The following is a 16,301-nucleotide window of genomic DNA, read 5'->3' as shown; positions in this document are numbered from 1 at the left end:
TAATACGAAAATCGGGACAATTTTGATGTCAGCGCGTGGAGTAATGTTTTTTGTTTTTTGTTTTTTTTTTCTTTTTTTCTTTTTCTTTTTTTTTTCATTTAGTTGAACGTTAAATTATGAAAAATACTTAATTTTACCGCTCATTCCAAGGGTAATCTTAATTTTACCGCTCATTACCATTAATTTTCTTTAGTAAATATTTTAAAATTTTGGGTGAAAATTATGGTCACTTCATCTTATTCAACTTGCAATAAATAATCCATGACCTAACCTATAGTCTTATTTTGGGTTGAATTTGAGTCAACTCATTAAATTATTTTATTTTTAAAAATAGTTTTTTTTTTTTTTAATCTAAATTCTATTGAACTTTATGAGATTTATATTTCCTATTTAATCTAATTTTAAAAGTGTTACAAATGGAGGGTATTATTATGTTTATTTTTAAGAAGTTTTTATGTATATATATATATTCTTACACTTTTTATTAATTAAAGATGAGAATAAAAAGATGAGAATAAAAAATTTAAATATCCTTGTTATGTATCGACCGGACCAATCAATTCAAATATTGTCCAATCGAGCATGTCCGAACAAATTTTGACCATGAACCAAGCTTATATCGAGTATGGTTCAAGCTTAGGCCAGTCTTAGTCACTATTTGTGAGATCACACATCGGTTGGAGAGGAGAACGAAACATTACCTATAAAGATGTGAATCTCTTTCTAAGAGACGCATTTAAAAACCGTGAAGCTGAAGGTGATACATAATGGGTCAAAACGAACAATATCTACTAGCAGCGGACTTAGATTGTCACAAATAGTAACAGAGCCAGGCATTGGATGATGTGCCAACGAGGATGCAGGCACTCAAGGGGAGTGGATTGCAATCCTACATCGGTTGGAGAGGAAAACGAATCATTCCTTATAAGGGTGTGGTTGGGGAGGAGAACAAGCCTCCATTTATAAGGGGTGAAAACATTTCCCTAACAGACGTGTTTTAAAACTTTGAGGGGAAGCCCGAAAGGAAAATCCTAAAGATGACAATATCTGCTAGCGGTGGATCTGGGTCGTTACATATACCATCCATACCGTGTGAGATTATTTAATGAATGATACCACGATATTGGCAAACATGTCTCCCAAGTAGAAATAAGAATCAATTTCTTTGGAGAATCAAGGCAGATTCAGTTGTGGGCAAAGCCAACAGTAATCTAGAAAATAAGAACTGTTCCCTACAAAAGAAAGTAACATCTGGAATTAATCATTATCACAAACAAAAGACACATAAAATTTGACTGATTTATTGAAGGCTACTGCACTAGCAGCATTTGGCCTCTATGCCTATGCCTTTGCTATCATTGGCTGCAACAACAAGCACAAGGGAAAGGGGGGAAATGATGAAGCCCACATGGGGAAATGGGTAAAAAGAAGGCAAGGGAAGGCTCCAACTTTAGAAGGCAAACATTAAATAAAACCATAGCAGAAGAGAGAATGGAGATCATACTCTGCTTGCCCACTTACCAACATTATACACTCCAAAAAGGGGTTTGAATTTCGAGCTAAGATTAGCTTAGCTGAGCTGCTTCCTTGTTCTTCACCATCAATGTACCACGTTTTCTGTCAAAGCTGTAAAAATTAGTCAGCATAGGGAACACCCTATCAAGTACAACAATTTCACAAGTTAGAGATCAGATGAATACCTGTGTGCCTTTTCTTTTTCTCTTTGTTTCTTGCTCGTGATAAGAACGTATATGCAAGAATAGACATTTAGGAGAAGAGAGGGACACATAATTATATTCTATGGTTATTAGAGAGCATACAGATTAAAAACAGTTATTATGAGATAGTCAAGATGAGTAACTTTTCTGCTCATTGAATTTATATGATCCAAGGTTCTAAAACTTATGAACCTACAAATATATCACAAACTCTTAAACTAACAAACTAAATGCATGTTACCGTATGTAAATGAGTTTATATAACTCGGTTCCCCCACAATTCATATGAGATCCCACATCAGTTGGAGAGGAAAACGAAACATTCTTTATAAGGGTGTGGAAATCTCTCCCTAACAGACATATTTTAAAAACCTTGAAGGAAAGTCCAAAAGAGGACAATATCTGCTAGTGAGATTAGGTGATTACAAATGGCATTAAAGTCAGACATTAAGCAATGGAGGATGTTGAGGCCCGAAGGGGATGGACACTGGGCGGTGTGCCAGCGAGGACGCTGGGCCCTGAAGAGGGTGGATTGCGAGATCCCACATCGATTGAAGAGGAGAACGAAACATTTTTTATAAGGGTGTGGAAACCTCTCTCTAGCAAACGAATTTTAAAAATCTTGAGGGGAAACCCTAAAGAAAAAATCCAAAGAGAATAATATCGGCTAGCAATTCGACTATTACAATGAGAGGTAAACAAATTCAAACTTCAACTCTACAAAACACAAATATAGATATATTAGAATGGTAAGTCAAACTACGTCCTGATCCCTTAAGAGCATGACAGAAGAAAGATTTGGAACTGGTACTGGAAGAAACCCAAGAATAGTAATGTGATGTAACTGGTGGGTTGTGCAAATTTTCACCTTCAAACTTCAATGAAAAGGGAATGTGCCTAAAAAAGAAGCTAAAAGGCATGACGATCAGAGAGTAAAACTCAAGTGGGGCATTTCAGACAAGAAAGACCATTAAACAGAGTATCATCGTGGGCCTATGCTAGACCTAGCTGCCCACATGACACATGCAGCCTCCTTCATTCGCTATTTAAAATATAGGGAAAAAATTGAGGACTCCATACAAAGATTAGGGACGAAAAAGATGAATATCAAAAGTTCTGTAGTTCTCTATTTGACAACATAATACATCACACTCTCAGTCTCACCCACACATTTTCATCTAATTTTGTTTGAGATAAGGACGGAACGTGGTGTGTGGTAATGAACATGATGAGAGAACATTGGGGGATGATAGTAACATATTTTGAAAGGAAGCATGCCATAACTTGAAAAGGAAATGAGCATAAAATAATTGAGAACTTGTCATGCATAAGGCTAGCTAAATGGTAAGATCTTCTATCATCCAAAGAAACTTAGGTTCACAAGTTACCGAACCTTCGAGTCATTGTCATCGTCAAATTAACTCAACTGGCCTAAAGGACGTTCTGGAAAGGTTTGTCCAAGAACAAGTTTTGCAAGCCAAAAGCTTAAATTTTATCCTAGATGAAAATGTGTTGCAACAACACAATGGGAAAAATCATTGTTCTTCATAGTATTAGAACAATAATCTTGGTTTCTTCATGTTAACCAAAGAATCTAGATACTGTTCTCGATTAACGATAGGTTAGGGGTGAAAGAATCATTGTATGCCCCAAAAGATAGATTATTACAAGCCATACTTGACATTCTAGTATCTACTTCAAAAGAGACTATCAAAAACTAACAATAGGTGGTAAGGGTCGAGATATTGATGTAAGGTGGATTAAAAAAAAAAAAAAAAAAAGGGAGGAATTAAAGTATGCAATGAGGTAGCAAGAACTTTATACATTCCACTCATGGATATGCACACTTAGATGGATATTGATTGCTTCCCTTAAAGGTACATACTATATTTTTCCTCTATTGTCAACAAAAAGAAAAAATTAAAAGCTACGAAGACCTTAGGATCTATGTATAGATTGACCACTAATGAACAGAGATCTAAAAAGAAAAGGCTCTTCAGGTTCTGGATCTACTGTGAAGCCCGATCAACAATAGTAAAATGAGATTGCCGGGCCTGGAAATGTATACCTGATATCATTTACACGTCTAAGGAAGTTCAGATTTCCAGCTAGACCCTTCCAAAAGGAGAAAGTGGCGGACAAGTTATGTGTTCTGCAGGATCCTCTCTTTCAGCAAGATTAGGATTCCACAATCCATCATTGTGTATTAACTTTGATTCTTCAGAAGTCTTTGCTTCAAATAAGATACTTGTTTCTGAAAGTTCGCATGAGTTCTTACAGTCTATCATTGCCAGACAAATGGAGAACGCTTGCAGAAGCGACAAAGAAGAATCGAACTCAACTGAGTATATCGTATCTTTGAAAGTAGCCAGATTCAAGACGCAATGGTTTTCGGGTACTCCGTCCTGCAAGTGAGCAAAGGATCAAAAAGATCAAACTAAATACAATGCAATGACCATAATAACAAGCTTTCGAATTAGATTGGAGAAAACAAACATTCATACCTGAGGGAAAAGCTTAAACTGATCTGTTATTGGAGACGGTTGCGATGAACTTGATTTCTCGAGTGTTTGATTCTGATTGGTATAAACCCTGAGTTTACAACCTAAATCCCAGCCCCCACAGTCGCATGATCCACCAGAATTCCATCGCTCTATTAGCGATGAAGGTCCACCTTTACTCGGGAGGCTATGGATACCACTTGGGAGTAAAACTGTGGTAGTGATAAAGGGCTCACTGCCCTTGGAACGAGGATTACATTCTCTGGATTCACCCTTAGTCAAGTTGTTGTAAGCATTTATTTTAACTTCATCGGTAGCAGTGCCTTCCTTGATTTTTAGGGGAAATTTAACAATTATAGCAGCTAGCTCTTCATTTGGTAGGAAATCTGAGGTCTGCTGATCTGCCTGTCTCAAATCCACAGAAAACAGGACAAACTCTCTGGTAGAAGGCACATCTGGTCTGGTAAACCGGGGAATCGCTGAATCAGAAACGTTCATTTGTGCAATGACATTGGAGACATAATCACGACCTTTCCCCTTGCTACCTTGATTTATCCAACTTCCAGTCTTTCTTTTAACTTCCTGAACAATGAAGAAGGTAAAAATATGGCTAACTGTCCCTTTTCTAGAGCTCTTCACCGTCGCTGCAAGAATGTTGGAGACATTGTCAACCGCAAAAGTGAACAAAGGCAACCCATTTTTAAATGCAACTTGCAGAAGGGCATGAACTACAGAAGGTCCGTGCTTCTTGTCGAGAGATGAATCGCTGACACTGATTTTCCTGCATCTGCTCATGTCTAACTTATGTTTCCTTGATTGTATTGTTGATGATTCAGATTGTCGATTATATGTTTTATCAGGCGTGTGAGGCAAATCTTTCTCTACGGGTTCTACAGCATGATGATATACTGCAGCCTTTGGCTTTAGTAAAGGATCCAACAACCTTCTGAGAGGGCTGGAACTAGCTCTGCCTGTGTTGCTGGGTTTATCATTCCTCAACTCATTCAAACAAGCTGAAGGCATCGCATTCTCAGATACAGATTGGACAGATACGCGTGCTGAACCTTGATCACTGTCGCATGAATTCCCCACGGAACTTGAACTTTTACGTCTCCTACCCATGCCAATGTTTAATCGACTAAAGGGTGAAGAGCTTCTGGATTTGTTAACAGAAACTGTGCTTGCTTTCAGATCCAATCCAATAGACGCTAACTTGACCGTTGAATTTAAAGGTGCAACAACTGATGTTTTTGCTTCTGATATTCTAGCTTGAGATGGACTATGTCCTGCTCCAGCTGACCTGGAAACAGTGCGAGAATTACTGGATGCATTTATAGGACAATTGTGCTTCAGCAGAATCTGATCTCCATCAGCTTCACAAGGTGTATTGCTCGCGTTTGGGATATCAGAGTTGAGCTCTGCAGAAAAACTCACTATAGACCTCTTCATTGAGCTTATCTGACTTGCTTCTTTGGTCCTTTGACTTAATAAGAGTGTAGAATCTGAAAGCTCACAGACATATGTATCATTCTTTTTCACTAAGTTGCTGGGCAAAGGGACAATTGCTTCATGTTTTTCCAGCACAGCATGCCCATCTGCAGAATCTATTTGTGCACGAGACTTATCTACTCGATTAAGCTCCCCATATTGAGAAGATGCAACCTCGTAATTCAGCACACCTGGCAGAGTTTTACATTCTTGGAGAACTTCAGTCTTTGGACCTGTTTTCTCTGTCTGCTCAATCTTTACTTCCCGATTTGTTTTACATGAATGCTGGTTTCTTTTTATGGGCTTGCTTTGGACATTTAACGTGTCAAGATCTTGACATTTTTCATCACTTTCTCCGAAGGATTTAACAAATTGAGAATGAGGAGAAGCTAACAGGTGAGAATGGAGTGAAGGCCGATGTAATCTTTGACTAGGAGAGATGTGATCTTTGCCAAAATGGGGAGACGAGCTATCAGATGAATAGGATGAAGATCCATTACTTCTGACTGGTGGATTCCAGCTTCTTCTGGTTGATATTTGTTTGTGGCCATACTGCCATTTTTCTAGACGCCCCCAATCAAGAACCCCCACACTAAGAACTTTCTCCGGGAGGCGTTCACCACGTTCTAGATAGCAAGGTAAATTCGACATGTATCTCACAATTTCATCCTTCTTGGTTATCTTTCCTGAAATTTCATCCTTCTGATGATTTCTGAAAGTCTTATGAGGATTATCATGGACCTCACCATATGTAAAGCTATGCCTTTCGTTTCTAAACTTCTCGTGCAGCTTTAAACTTTCGTTAGTATGGCACAATGAAACTCGCCCAGAGGTACCCAAGGATCGTTGATCATCCAAATATCTGTCAGTTTCTAACCGTTCCATGAGACCATATAGGTTCAGTAAGGTCCAGTTGTATTTGCAATGCTCCTACTTGCTTTGGATATAGCTCATTACAAGGAAATATTCCAAGCCTTCAATATTAGATGAAAATAGATAATAAGAATACTGCATATGATCATTTTACAATACATAATTCCAAATAAAGTATTAAAAGTAGTTTCTGGAAAGGAATTCGCATAGATATATCAAGAGTGTTATAGAATAGCACAACAAACTAGCGCTCGTTTGTTATGTTTTATCTAAGAAGCCCATTTTCAAAAACCATGGTATAATCTGGACTAGAGTAAAACCTAAAGAAACTTCCTATCCTTCCAGAACGTAACAACGAAATTAGACGCAAGAGAACAGCTGACACTATATGGACAAAGACAGACCAGAAATCCGAAATGAAAGCGAACTATTCTGTGGTCCATTCAAACACATTTCGAGGCTTAAAGATAAGATGATAAGCTGACCAGTCTCGGTCGCTTACGGCGATGTTGCCATAACTAACAGAAGGAACAAAGGTCCCCGGCTACCAAAAAAGGCAGAGCAGATACTCAGTTTATCAATAGCTCTCCACATGAATGATTGAAGAAAAAACAGAAAATTACTGAAAATAACAAATTCGAAGCATATTCCCCTCTTTTATTTCCTCATCTCCCCGAAGCTCCAACTACTAAGAAGAATGTAAACATTTCAGAAATTACGAATTGAACTCCGAACCTCTCTCTAAACGCAATTGAATATAAACAAAAATCAAATGCAAAAGGAATAGGTCAAACCTTCAACTCGCAGCAGGAAAAATCTCTTCAAGATCGAACCAAACAACTCATACAAAACTACACACCAAACCAAATCTCACAACCTGAAAACGCCATTGAAGTAACCAAAACCAGGTCGTAGACGAAGAAAAGCGTGTCGGTGCTCGTTACTCCAGCCTTTCCACGCCTTGATAAACCAAAGCAGTAGCTCTCGGAGTGCGAAACTTCGGAGTTGGTGAAAGAATCTCCCGAGGATCCCAATGTCTCGATTTTGCTTTTCAGCTACAACTCGGAGGAAAATCAGAGAGAATATTCGCAAAAAAAGTTTCTGAACGCACAACACTCCAGAACCAGAAGATTCATTTCATCGAGAGAGAGCAGGTTTTGGCTTCGATTTCTAGACTGGCTACTGGCTAGAACTGGCTCGGTGGTGAGGTAATTATACACTGTGAGAGCGAAATGAAAGAGGAGCTTGCATCGTTTTCATCTGACGGCTCCAAAGAAAATGACGTCGTTTCGTAAGGCCTGCACAGCCTCGGGTTATGGTTCTGGGTCCCACTTTCTCCGTTTTTTCATTTACCCGCTTTCCCATAAATTCCCTCCTTTTTTTTATTTTTTTTTTTCCTTTTTTTAAAAAAATCCACAATCAATGGATACAAATAATATTCTGAATTTATTACCATTAATATTTAAATATTTAATTATCATTTTAAAGTCAATATTTTATGTTTTTAAAAAAAATTATAATTTTAAATCCATAATTATATCTCTAATTATTAGTATATTTTTTTCCTAAATTCAAAATTTAAAATCCTCGTATTTTAATTGTATTGTCGTAGTGTTTAAACATTTTTAATAATTAAAAAGGATTTTCATTAACATTTATTTAATTTTATGAATTAAAATAAGATATTTAAGGGAAAAAATTAATGTTGGATTCTTTTTATTTATATATATATATATATATATATAATTGGATTGGCAGAAAGGGAAACAATATAAAAATCTAACTTCAAGAAAACATGGAAGTTCCTTTTTCTTTTGCCTTTTTTAATTTTTTAATTTTTTTATTATTTTTTATTTTTTTGCAAAAAAAAAAAATTAATGATGGTGTAAAATCATTAATAAATGACGATCGGATTTTTTTAACTTTTACAACTGCTTTTAATTGGCGGGGCCCACCAGAAGTGAAAAGTTTTTAGCTAAATCGATTATCTTTTATCATGACACGTGGCATCTATCAGGAGGCTGACGCGGTTCCTCTTTGATCGATCCTATTGTAAGGAGTTTCACACCGTATAACTTCCACCTTCTGGAATATGCCTCTTCTACTTTCGAATTATTTCAAATATATATTAATTTCAAAAGAATTTAAATTTAAAATCTCGATTTTTTTTTTTGTTTGAATTATGATATTTTTGAAAACAGACTAAATGACAATAATAATAAAAACAGAAAATTAATTAAACAAATTTGAATTATATTTTGGAAAAAGAAAAAAATAATAATATCATTTTTTTTTTATTTTGTCCGTGTTTGAAAATTATTTTTATTTTTTCCAAATATATTAGGTTTTTAAATAAAAAATAAAATAATGTAATTTTAATTGGTAAATACAAGAATATGAGTATTTTTATCGATTTTTATATTTTATAGCGATATATAAATAAACTGAGACCACATTCGAGTAAGAGATGTCCTATATCAACAGGTGTACTTTCATTTTTAGTGGCTCGATCAAGCATGTTTTGTTTGAAACAATTCTATATTAAGTGACCTCCTTAGAATTTTCCTACGATGCACGTGAGTGTGAATAAAACATGTCGAAACGACGTGACCACGTCTAGGAGATGTAGGAGAATGTCGGGGCCATCAGGTGCCGAATCTGAACTCCGAATTTTGGGCATGGGTCGTTATACTCTTCCCATATTTATATTTTTTTTTTATTTTAAAATATTAATCGAGTTAATTTATAGAGAGTAATTAATATAGCCTTTAGAAGCATTAAATATTTGGAGTTTGTAGATTATAATAATGTTTTAAATAGTGGGAAAATTGAATATAAGCTATGGTATAGGTTGAGAAATTCAAGGCAACCCACTCGTTTATGTTGACCACTACTATATAATTATATGTATATTATGTCCAATTATTGCTAATGGTCCTTATAGCATTTAATAATCATGTCACACATTATTTTTTTTATATGGTTTTGGTCATATTATTATATTCTAGCATCAATAATTCTTATAATAAATAATAGTTTTGAACAAAAATAACTTATTTTGTAGAATTTAAATAAAGTGATAATAAATATGTTATAAAGTTTATAAATATGAACAATGTTATGTGTAACCATATGAATATTTGAATGTAAATAATAGGTATAGGTCGAGAAATTCAAGCAACCACTCTCCTTTGTTTGACCACGAGCATTAAGACCTAAATGTCTAGCTCTATTGAGGGGTTCCGTACAATTTTGAAAAAATGTAGAATTTATCTGTTTTATTTCAAAATATTACATCTTGCTTGTCACTGGTCGATTCTATAACGAGTTTCACTGAAATAAATGGTTGAATAGGGGTGTACACGGGCTGGATTGAGAAAAATTTCGGGATGGTTGAGCTGATGGCTCGAATGACCTGAATATGATTCACAATCCAGCGTAACCTAATCAAACTTACTTATCCACGGTACGTGTTATATTAATATTCAAACTTTCGTGAAACTCAGATATCGAACATTCACAATTACAATGCATCACTGCCAAATGCTAGCTTTTCATAACAACCTTAAAAATACGGTAGGCTGTGAGCCCTATGCATGAGCTAGTCGAGTTGATCAGGTGGATTCAACGAAAAGGGACTTTTGATAAAAAAGCATACTCCTGACCTAAATTCATCCAAACCCTAATTCTACAAAAGACTCCTAACGCCCAAAATTTAGGCTCTAGATTCTCAATACTCAACAACAGTCGAGCCCGTTGACATAAACATATATCAACGACAATTATCATGAACTCTTTTATTTTAAGTAAAAAAATCAAACCTTCTCGGTGTGAATTGGCTAAACGATCAAAAAAAAAAATCAAATTTTAACTGTGAGGTCCCACATCGGTTGGAGAGGAGAACGAAACATTAATTTATAACGGTGTGAAAATCTCTATCTAGTAGATGTGTTTTAAAATCTTGAGGGAAGCCCATAAGGGAGAGTTCAAAGAGGACAATATCCGCTAGCAGTGAGTTTTGACTGCTATAAATGGTATCAAAGCCAGACATTGGGCGGTGTACCAACAAGAACACTAGCCACGTTTTAAAACCGGTGTGCCATCAAGGACACTGGCCACGTTTTAAAACCTAAGCCAGACCCTAGACGGTGTGCCAGTAATAACATTAGCCACATTTTAAAACCTAAGCCAGACACTGGGCGGTGTGCCAGCAAGAACACTAACCACGTTTTTAAACCTAGGGAAAGCTCGACAATATCTACTTCTAGCTACTACGGTGAAAGTCAAAAGAGAACTATATCTATATTTTATTATGAAATTATATATATTTGAATTTGGATAATTTAACCAAAAAATAAATAAAAAATAATAAAAAGTGATCTCAAATAAAAAGAAAATAGGTGTGAGTTGGCATAAAGCTGAAACAGCATGATAACCTTCTAGATCCCATGCACCAAGCAATCCTATGTTTATGATTAAACCAAATGTCGAACCCACTGCTATAATTGCCATATCTTTTATTTTTCCAAATTTAATTATTCTTACATTATATCATATCATTTCCATAACATGCCTTTATTTTTTAATTTTTCTTTATTATATGTTATCATTATCAACGCTACAACGTTTTAATCACAATAATAAAGTTTCGATCCAGCTTATATATGGTTTATATTAAGAACACCATCAAATAAATACCATAGTATATGATAATTGACAACTTATTTAATTTAATTGTACTTTATTTTTCTTCATGATTTATAATTATATCTATAAATTTAAGTTTAAAATAGCAATTCAATTATTATTCTTTTAAAAGTCAATTTAATTATTATCGTTTTAAAAGTTTCAATTTAAGTATAATTATTATATTTTGTTTGTTTTCATATTCTTTTACAAAAAAAAAAAAAAAAAAAAAAAATTATTATTATTATTATTATTTTAGTTTCAAAATTTTGATTTAGTTTTGAAAATAAATTAAAAAAAAAAAAAAACATATGGGTGCAAATAATGTTTTTAAGTTACAAAAATAAAAAATAAAAATTAATAATTAAGTTAAATTACAATTTTAACCTTTAAAATTTTAAAATTTAAAAGTATACATATAAACACAAAATTAAAAATGACGTGTCATATTAAATATTTTTTAAAAAATTAAAAGAATATTAACCAAAATTTATAATGTATCACTTTATTATAAGCTCTTAAAGGATTCCGGTTGTCCTTAAAAACGGATACATTTCTTTTTCAAGTGATGGAATGATTTAACGAATTGTAGCATTTGGACACTATACTTTGGGATCCACGTGGCGGGATATCATTCGCCAATTGACCGGTCATTTTCTCTTGCTGCAAATCCTATACTTAGAGGTGTCTAGTGTCTACCTACCAAAAAAATTATTTTATTTTAAGTTTTATATTTTTCAATATAATTTTTATAAAAAAAATTATAAATTTACTTTATAACAAATCTATATATTTCATAACCAAATATATATTATTTTACGAAGATAATTTCTAATAATTCAAACTTTAATAATATAATATAATTATAATCTATCGGCTAGTTTTTAATTTAAATATTATAATTAAAGTCTCAAAATTAATTAAAAAATCATTTAAAATATATTTATATTAAGTGGGCGGAGAATTGAGCGGAGACGAGGATAAAGAATATAATCCCGTCCCCATTTATCTAATAAAAATGTGATAAAATAATGGAAATTATATTTTGTTTCTTTAAATATAAAAATAAAAAAACCCCCTTTTTTAATGAAAAGAAAAAAGGTTTTTTTTAGTACCCGACACGACAGCCCATCCCGCACTTCCTTGTTTAACGTTCTTCCTTTTTTTTTAATTGGAAAACATGTTTTTTTTTTTTTTTTTTTTATTAAAAAGTAAAAGTAAGTTATCTATAATTTTTTAAAATAATTTTAAATATTAAAACATTGGGTCTGCTTTTGTGAGTGGAAGCTAAAAACACATTGTTGGGCCGTATATTATTGGGCCGGCCCATTAAATCATTTACTCTCACAATCCTTAAAAACTTATAAATGAAAAATAAAAATTAGTCAAATTATAATTTTAATTAAATTCACTATGATTTCAGTTTATTTAAAAAATTAATCGAGGCCTAATTTGCACATTAAATATTTGTGATTAATTCTTAACATAAAAATCTAATAAAATTTAGCTAAAATATTAGTAAATAATTTAAAAATGTAGGGATTAAATTGAAAATTAGTGTGTGAATTTTTTTTTTTTTTTTTTTTTTTTTGTCTCTAATTTAATGGGATTATTGGTAACCAGACAGCGCGTGAATTGAATATAAAATTCAAAACGGCGTCGCTTCAACGTCGACGCCCACGGCCCACAGAGCCTCTGCCAGCCCAAATTCGCTGGCTGCCCTAAGCGCTAAATCTCAACTCCCCTCCACCCACGACAACACAAAGATTCCGCCAGCCCCGCAGCACGTCGTCGTTTCCAACCTATTTTTTAATCTCCAATAACAATATAAATAAGTGATAAAAATTAGTATTTAAATTGTTTTTTTACCACAAATAAATCATTTTTTTACCATAGAAAACGTGAAGTACAAAGAATTTTAATCTCTTCCCCGAAGTTAATTATTTTTTTACTACAAATAAATTATTTTTTTACATGTTATTTAATTTTTAATTCAAATAAACTAATAAATAAATTCAATTTCATAATTAATTATTGGTTAATTTTGTAAAACGTCCGTCTCGCGTAATTTGAATGACTTACTAAACATTTTTAAAACTTAAATATAATGAAAATTATATAATTAATTCATAATTTTTTAATTATAGGTCTAATAAATCCACTTAGATATTAAATATTTCAGCTTAAAATTTTTATTAAGTAATTTTAAAAAATACGAAAATAAAAAGAATTTCCGTATTTATTAAATTTATTTATTTATTTATTTTCTTCACCACCTTTTTGGCTCGCTCTCGCCACAGACCACAACTCCATCGATCTTCCCTGTTCTGCCTGAAATTTCTCTGCTTAATTCGCTCCTCTTTCTTCCTTCGATTCTTCCGTCGCAGTCTTCGTAGTCAAACTTCTTTCCTACGGACCAATCCACTGACGTTATCTCCATTTCTTCGCCATCAGGTTTGAGTTCTTCGTTCCCATTTTGGGGATTTCATTGCTTCTTCAAGTTTTCGTTTCAGCTACTGTAGATGATTGTGATTCTTTCCGTTTTGGATTATGAATTGCTGAATTTTTTACTTTTGGATTAGGTTTGTTCGATAAATTTGAGGCGGAGACGGCTATGGCTCATAAGGTGGACCACGAGTACGACTATCTGTTCAAGATTGTTCTGATCGGGGATTCTGGCGTCGGGAAGTCCAACATTCTTTCTAGATTTACTAGAAATGAGTTCTGCTTGGAGTCCAAATCCACCATTGGTGTTGAGTTCTCGACCAGGACTCTCCAGGTAGAAGCTCAATCGTTTGAACTCTCAGAGATTTTTCCTTTCATTTTGCGCGTTGTTTAGTTATCATTTTTTCAATTTACTGATTGATCGCATGAGTTTCCTTTTGTGCTCGACGAACTTCAAAAATTTAGGTTCGGATGATTTCTAACTGGTAGCTTCCGCCTTGGTTTTTACTTTCAATCGTTGAAGTACAGTGGATTCGTTGTATGTAGGGTTTGAGTAAAGCTTCGAAGTAGCTGTTTTATTGCTTGAGGCTACAAAACGTTTAGAATTGAATGAATAGGTGCTGGATTTATGGAAAATAAGTAATATGTTGCTCATCTAACAAGCAAACCATCAGGATTTTTAGCTGTGTCCAGGGAAGACTGTGAGACGATGGAGCCATGTGTGCTCAATTATTCTAAAATATGGTTGCGGGCAGTTGAAGCAGTAGGAAATTGGCAGAATTATTTTTCCCGAATTTATAGTATTCCACTAATTTTGCAAGTGTTCATGCTCTTAAAATTTAGAGTGTTTTCAATAATGGCAAGTATTATTAAAGGATTGTTCTCTTATGAAAAGTTAAAACCATGATTTCTTATGAAAAGTTGGTATGCTGTCAACATTCAACATTGACATATGCTTCTTTCTTTGAAATTGGATGTTCAAATTCTCATACCCCATGTTTATTATACTAAAAGATAGAGAAGTTAGGGTATGCCCATTCTATAATGGCCAAACCAATAGATATTCGCTGAGAGATAGCCATTTTTTCTTCTGAAAGGCTATGAGTTAATGGAGCAAAGATTCTGATATCTTTGAAGGAGCTGGAGGTGGGAGATAGAGGTCTCTGTAATAGCTAAAGTCCACCACTAGGAGATATTGTCCGGTTTGGACCGTTGCGTATCGCCATCAGCCTCATGGTTTTAAAATGTGTCTACTAGGGAAAGGTTTCCACACCCTTATAAGGAATGCTTCGTTCCCCTCCAAATCGATGCGGGATCTCAGTCTCATACGAAAGCTAAAGTCCACCACTAGTAGATATTGTCCGTTTTGGACCGTTACGTATCGCCGTCAGCCTCACAGTTCTAAAACGTGTCTACTAGGGAGAGGTTTCCACACCCTTATAAGGAATGCTTCGTTTCCCTCCAACCGATGCGGGAAACCAAAGTTATCCTGTATTCAAGCATTCTGAATCCAGTCCCACCTTTTCTTGTTTGTCCTAGACCCAAAATTCTGTTATAAGAAAGGAAGGCCAGTGAGATGGAGGGTTGCCCTCATTGAAGATATAACTGAATTGGGCAAATATTATTCAGCCTGATGCATTTTCCATTTCAGAGTTCCATACTCTTAGTAGTTGAAATGTTAGCCATCTGATTTGAGCCAATATTATTGACATACAGGTAGAAGGGAAGACAGTCAAGGCACAGATCTGGGACACAGCAGGTCAGGAGCGATACCGAGCGATTACGAGTGCTTATTATAGGGGAGCCGTTGGCGCTCTCCTAGTCTACGATCTGACAAAGAGACCGACGTTCGAGAATGTACAAAGATGGCTACGGGAGCTGAGAGATCATGCAGACTCCAACATCGTGATTGTGATGATTGGAAACAAATCTGACCTTAGTCATCTTAGATCTGTCTCAGAGGATGATGGGCAGAGCATGGCAGAGAAGGAAGGCCTTTCCTTCATCGAGACATCAGCCTTGGATGCCACTAATATCGACAAGGCATTCCAAACCATCTTGACAGAGATCTACCATATCATCAGCAAAAAGGCATTGGCAGCCAAGGAAGCCGCTGCTGCTAGTGTCGCCCGTCCCAGTCAAGGAACCACCATCGACGTTTCCGATACTACCGGGGACTCGAACAGAAAGGGTTGCTGTTCTTCTTGAGCAGATACAGAAAGACAGAACTGATAATTCGCATCAAAGGTTTCTCTTACCCCTTTTTCATAATTGATCTGTTAGTTATTTTCAACAGTTTCCAAATTTCTTCCTTAATTCCTTTACTAACCCATTCATATAACAATTCCCTTGAGGAATTTGATTCGTATTTGTTCTTCATCTGCAACTCTTGTTCAGAAATTCTTACGTTTGTTGGCTTAGCAATTAAACAGATATGAAACAGTTGGGATTACTGAGTTCTATGTGTTTGTGACTGGCTGCCTTATTATTTTGTACTAAACAGCATTGATTTTTTTTTTTTTTTTTTTTTTTTTTTAAGCAATTTAACAGATATAATCCTCCAAAATTTGTGGAGGAAATAAGTGAAAAA

The 16,301-nt window shown here is 34.6% G+C and overlaps 2 protein-coding genes across 2 annotated transcripts; one reads left to right on the top strand and one right to left on the bottom strand.

The window, feature by feature from the left end:
• Positions 1-3,525: 3,525 nt before the first annotated feature.
• Positions 3,526-7,825, bottom strand: LOC111777495 (uncharacterized). Its single transcript, XM_023657134.2, has 3 exons — positions 7,375-7,825; positions 4,223-6,681; positions 3,526-4,123 (listed from the first exon to the last, which is right to left on the bottom strand). Exons 2-3 carry the CDS (start codon positions 6,590-6,592, stop codon positions 3,827-3,829), a joined length of 2,667 nt encoding a protein of 888 aa, XP_023512902.1. The 5' UTR covers positions 6,593-6,681; positions 7,375-7,825; the 3' UTR covers positions 3,526-3,826.
• A 5,718-nt stretch (positions 7,826-13,543) lies between these two features.
• Positions 13,544-16,171, top strand: LOC111776936 (ras-related protein Rab11C). The gene is made up of 3 exons (XM_023656355.2): positions 13,544-13,720; positions 13,849-14,045; positions 15,428-16,171. Exons 2-3 carry the CDS (start codon positions 13,881-13,883, stop codon positions 15,917-15,919), a joined length of 657 nt encoding a protein of 218 aa, XP_023512123.1. The 5' UTR covers positions 13,544-13,720; positions 13,849-13,880; the 3' UTR covers positions 15,920-16,171.
• The last annotated feature ends 130 nt before the right edge of the window (positions 16,172-16,301 follow it).

This window comes from Cucurbita pepo, chromosome 16 (assembly GCF_057944985.1).
Source record: "Cucurbita pepo subsp. pepo isolate OVF chromosome 16, ASM5794498v1, whole genome shotgun sequence".
Lineage (NCBI taxonomy): Eukaryota > Viridiplantae > Streptophyta > Magnoliopsida > Cucurbitales > Cucurbitaceae > Cucurbita > Cucurbita pepo.
Note: the sequence above shows the minus strand (reverse complement) of the source record. Positions and strands in the feature narration are given on the sequence as shown.

Coding starts and splice junctions, on each gene's coding strand:
- LOC111777495 (XM_023657134.2), bottom strand. CDS start 6,592: ATGGAACGGTTAGAAACTGACAGATATTTGGATGATCAACGATCCTTG. Junction 4,124..4,222: donor AGTTTAAGCTTTTCCCTCAG/GTATGAATGTTT, acceptor GCTCACTTGCAG/GACGGAGTACCCGAAAACCA.
- LOC111776936 (XM_023656355.2), top strand. CDS start 13,881: ATGGCTCATAAGGTGGACCACGAGTACGACTATCTGTTCAAGATTGTT. Junction 14,046..15,427: donor TCTCGACCAGGACTCTCCAG/GTAGAAGCTCAA, acceptor ATTGACATACAG/GTAGAAGGGAAGACAGTCAA.